General features: G+C 37.9%; 1 protein-coding gene across 1 annotated transcript; it reads right to left on the reverse strand.

Annotated features, from left to right (window-relative positions):
- Positions 1-2762: 2762 nt before the first annotated feature.
- Positions 2763-4572, reverse strand: LOC308686817 (intercellular adhesion molecule 1-like). Its single transcript, XM_081358840.1, has 4 exons — positions 4445-4572; positions 3715-3990; positions 3281-3611; positions 2763-3005 (listed from the first exon to the last, which is right to left on the reverse strand). The coding sequence occupies exons 1-4, from the start codon at positions 4506-4508 to the stop codon at positions 3002-3004; spliced, it is 675 nt and encodes a 224-aa protein (XP_081214966.1). The 5' UTR covers positions 4509-4572; the 3' UTR covers positions 2763-3001.
- Between the last annotated feature and the right edge of the window lie 263 nt (positions 4573-4835).

The following is a 4835-nucleotide window of genomic DNA, read 5'->3' on the forward strand; positions in this document are numbered from 1 at the left end:
CAGTAATAATACTTTAAAATCAATCCTAAATCTAACTGGGAGCCAGTGTAAAGACCTGGGGACTGGTGTGATATGTTCATATTTTCTGGTTCTGCTCAGAATCCTGGCGGCAGCGTTCTGTATGAGCTGCAACTGTCTTATGGTCTTATTGGGAAGGCCAGTGAGGAGTCCATTACAATAATCCACCCTGCTGGTGATGAAAGCATGCACAAGTTTCTCTAAGTCTTGTCTGGAAACAAAACATCTAATTCTTGCAATATTTTTCAGATGATAGTATGCTGATTTAGTTATTGCTTTGACATGACTACTGAGAACTTCATCTTTGTTTCCAAATACAATGACTTCAGTTTTGTCTTTGTTTAACTGAAGAAAGTTTTGACACATCCAACTGTTGACTTCATCGAAGCATTGGCACAGGGAGTCAATGGGGCTGTAATCGTTAGGCAATAGGGCTAAGTAGAGCTGTGTGTCGTCTGCATAGCTGTGGTAAGCAATTTGGTTCTTTCTCATTATTTGGCTCATTGGGAGCATATACAGGTTGAACAGGAGTGGTGCAAGAATTGAGCCTTGAGGGACTCCGCATGTCATGGATGTCCACTCAGACTTATGGTCTCCTATACTCACATAATAACCTCTCCCATCTAAGTATGACCTGAACCATTTCAGGACTATCCCAGAAAGCCCCACCCAGTTTTCCAGCCTGTCAAGAAGTATGTTGTGATCAACAGTGTCAAATGCAGCACTGAGGTCGAGTAGTACCAGCACTGATAATTTGCCTGAATCAGTATTTAAGCGAATATCGTTTATTATCTTTATGAGCGCTGTCTCTGTGCTGTGGTGCGGTCGGAAACCAGATTGAAAATTGTCAAAGTATCCATTCGAGCATAAGAATTTGTTCAGCTGATTGAAGACAACTTTTTCAATGATCTTGCCTATGAAAGGAAGATTTGAGATCGGCCTATAGTTGCTTAATATGGTCTTATCCAGATTGTTCTTTTTCAGGAGGGGCTGGAAAACTCCCAGAGAGAAGTGAGGCATTTACCACTTCTAGAAGATCTGCTTCTAAACTGTTTAACACACTTTTGAAAAATGATGTGGGAAGTGTGTCAAGAGCGCAGGTTGATGTTTTAAGGTGCTGTACGGTTTCTTCCAAAATTTTGCCATCAATTTCTTGCTAAGATAATAAGCTAATGTAGAGCTACTGCGGTGACAGGATTTTTACACTTAGCATAGTTTTCAAATAAAAAAATAGTGAAAACAGAAAGTTTTATTTTTAAACTTCTCTTTAAAAAGGTTTTCTAAAAAAAAATGTTATTTACATGATGTCATGTGTAAGTTGTGTTTAATGGACTGATGATGTGAATTCCATAGAAGAAAATTATATTCCACACAAAGAAATGAGATTCTGTTTTCAGGGAGGCCTGAGATCATTTACATCAATTGGTCACAAAGAAATCCTAGAGGGCAAACATCAGTCATTTGGCAGACGCTTTTATCCAAAGCTACTTCCATTGCATTTCAAGGTACACATTTACGTTCTTATCAGTTCTTGCTTTCCCTGGGAATCGAACCCCATGACCTTAGTGTTGCAAACGCCAACGCTCTATGTTTGAGCAGGTTACTGTTACTGTTTGACAGGAAAACCAACAAGAGATCTCATCTTTAAGTCATCAGCATATGTTTAAATATGCCATGACTTTACAACATCTAGACTACAGTAACAACTTCAGTGTCTTATATAATATAATGTAATAAATATTAGAATGTTCAAAGTGGCTGAGACATACAGTGTAAGCATAGTTCCTTTATAAAGCAAACAATCCATTAAAAATCTAACCAGGATTCTCCTCAAATGTTCTATTTGATCAACATCCTTGGACAACAGTGTGAGGATGTGATTGGCAGTTCGATCTAAGGGTGAAGTGAGCAGAACACCGACAGCAGATTGAGTTCCTTCATAGGGACTGTGCTAAGAGTCCATTATGTGCTCTGGGCTTCCTCAAATTATAATGGCCCGTCCTGTTTTATTTGTAGTTGGTGTAGTAGATGTAGATGAAGATCATTGCGATGAGCAGCACTACAGCAACAATAATGCCTAATATTATGGGCACGTAATTCTCTGTGTCAAAAGAAACAAATACGTGAGTAAATCAGCAATTTAGGAAATTATATCCAAGCAAGCAAAACTGTGGATAGATATCAAGCCTGCATAATGCCTCCAATATATCGAAAGTCAGCAGCTAATCTAAATAAAAATCCATGCAGATCAACTATGGTGACACGATCCACAAGCCATTTCGCTTAAATAGTGTTCCTATAACACATCCTCTGACATTCTGACTGCAAGCAGAGCGTTACAAGAACAACAAACCAAACAGCTTCTTACAAAAGTGCAAATACTTTGTGAAAGGCCAAAACACTAACCACAAAAAAGCCATGCTAAAATCTGAAAGCTGTGCCGAAATTGTTTTAAGAAGGATGAATGAAATTTGCATTAATCAAAGGCAAAATACTAAAAGAGGAACTTCAAATGACTTTGCATAAAATCTATCCTGACAACATCATTTAGACTACTAAATTGTGTTTTTTTTCTCAATCATTTGCATATTTAATACAACTAAAATAAATATTATGTTTAATATCAGACAAACAAATACAAAAAAAATGTTTTTTTAAAAAACAACCACAGTTCCTTTCTGTAGTGTATTACTAAAACTGAAATTGGCAATTAAACTAAGAAAATTATACAAAAATACAGTTACCTTGTATGGACACTTTTACGGATCTGGTGGTGTTGCCAACTGAATTGCTCGCAATGCAGTGCAGATCCTCAGGTGTTGAATCTGTTATAGTAAGAGTTTCACTATAAACTATATCAGTTGTGCTGAGACTCCAGCTGATTGTTGGTTTTGGGTTTCCCTCGGCTTCACAAACTATCATCACTGGATATCCTCGAAACACAGACACTATGGAGGGCAGTTCGGTCTCACTGATGATCGGTTTAACTGCAGGAAGGAGTGAAAGAAAAACAGTTTAAGAGGTTTTGCATTGCATGTGTGGCATCATAAATTTCTTATGTTAATCTACATTAATTTTAATTTAGTAGTTTTCAGCTAAATTGATCAAAATAGAAAATTGATAAGAAAAAGTTCAATGTTGCATCTGATCCTATCACCACATAACTTGACACTGTGTCACATGGTAAGTGCTAAAATCTGCTTGATTTGGACAATAGATGTTCTTAAAAGATTAATAATAGAAACTGACAGATCTTACTAACAATATACAGTAATGTTGAGATGTTCTGATTGGGGCTGTTAGAGGAGGTAGAGGTCCTTCTTCTCCCAGTTCCAGCTTTGCTTCACACCAGTACTGAGCTCCATCATCAGCTCTGTCTGGACGGATTAGGAGTTTAGATGTTTTATTGACTGGAGTCTTGATGGTGTCAGTGAAGATGGTTTGATCCACCAGAGTCTGTCCTTTGTACCAGTTGACAGTGAGACTCTGAACAGGAGCCACATTGAGAACGTCACACTGGAGCTCATACTGGTTTCCATCCATCATTGGTCCGTTGTGATTCACAGTGCTGATGTACACACTGTCTGGAGTCTCTGTGGAGGAAGATTTACACACTGATATCTGCAGTCATCAATGTACATTCATAAGACATTTCTGAGAAAGAAGAGATCAAATATAAATAACAGGGAAACTCACTGTAAATAGTCACTGGGAGATTCACTATACACTGTTTATCTTTAACAAGGTCAGAGTTTATGAAGCAGGATGGCTCTATGTCCCAGTCTCTCAGTTCTGACACTCTCCATGTGACCAGACTGTCTCTGGTCATGGGCACTGCTCCCTCACTGGCTTCCCATCCCAGCCCTCTATGCTCTACAGAAGTGCTGCAGTCGACTGAGACAGAACCGCCGTACTTCACAGTAACTCTCTGTGGGTTGAGCTGAAGAGGACATTCATCATCAGCATGTGTACCTGTTAAACACATTGAGAAGGATGTGATTTAAAACTGGTGAAGATTTAGCACAGAATAGCATCACTAAAGTATTGGATTACAAGCAGACACAGAAATAACTTTCTAAGAGTCATTAAGACCTGCAAACTGAACACTGGTCCACGATAGGCCTCTAGAGTTTTGTATTTTATAGAGTTGGGACCATGACATCTTAATAGCTAGTGCAAAATGTAATGGGTTTCTGTAAAAGCCCATCTATGGTCATATGCAACAAAAAAGCTTTACTAATACAGTAGAAAGACAACTTTTGGCAGGACTAGCACAAACTCAAACATGTCAACTGAACATAAATTAATTTAACACTCCCTATTCTGGTCTTAAGACCGAGACAAAGTCACGATCATTTACAACATATTTAATCTCATTCCAGATGCATCGTAAGAATAAAAGGCAGAATTAAGTCAACATACAAACCTGTGAAACTCAAAAGCTGTGAAACTGCCAAGAGATAAACAAGTCCAAAGAAATGTTGAAGCATATTGAAAAACAATTAATCAGTAAATACTGTAAATAAGACCCAACTTTATCACTGTAACTCAGAGCGTAAGCCTGTGACTGAAGACCTCAAGCATGGCAATACTGATCATTTTAAAAAACCCCACCCAAAAAATATTTTGAGTACAAGTTAATGGATGACTGCAAGACAGAAGCAGAAATGAAACTAAATGAACTTGAATAACGAGGTTTCCCCTAACCAGAAAACCAGAACATCTGTAGATGAGACTGATGTTGTTTGGCACATGAATTCCTTCTTTGGTTCATAATTTGCTTTCAAAGATAAAAATATATATTTAAAGTTTCTCTG

Source organism: Scardinius erythrophthalmus (genome assembly GCF_964197995.2).
Source record: "Scardinius erythrophthalmus genome assembly, chromosome: 1".
NCBI classification, from domain to species: Eukaryota; Metazoa; Chordata; class Actinopteri; order Cypriniformes; family Leuciscidae; genus Scardinius; species Scardinius erythrophthalmus.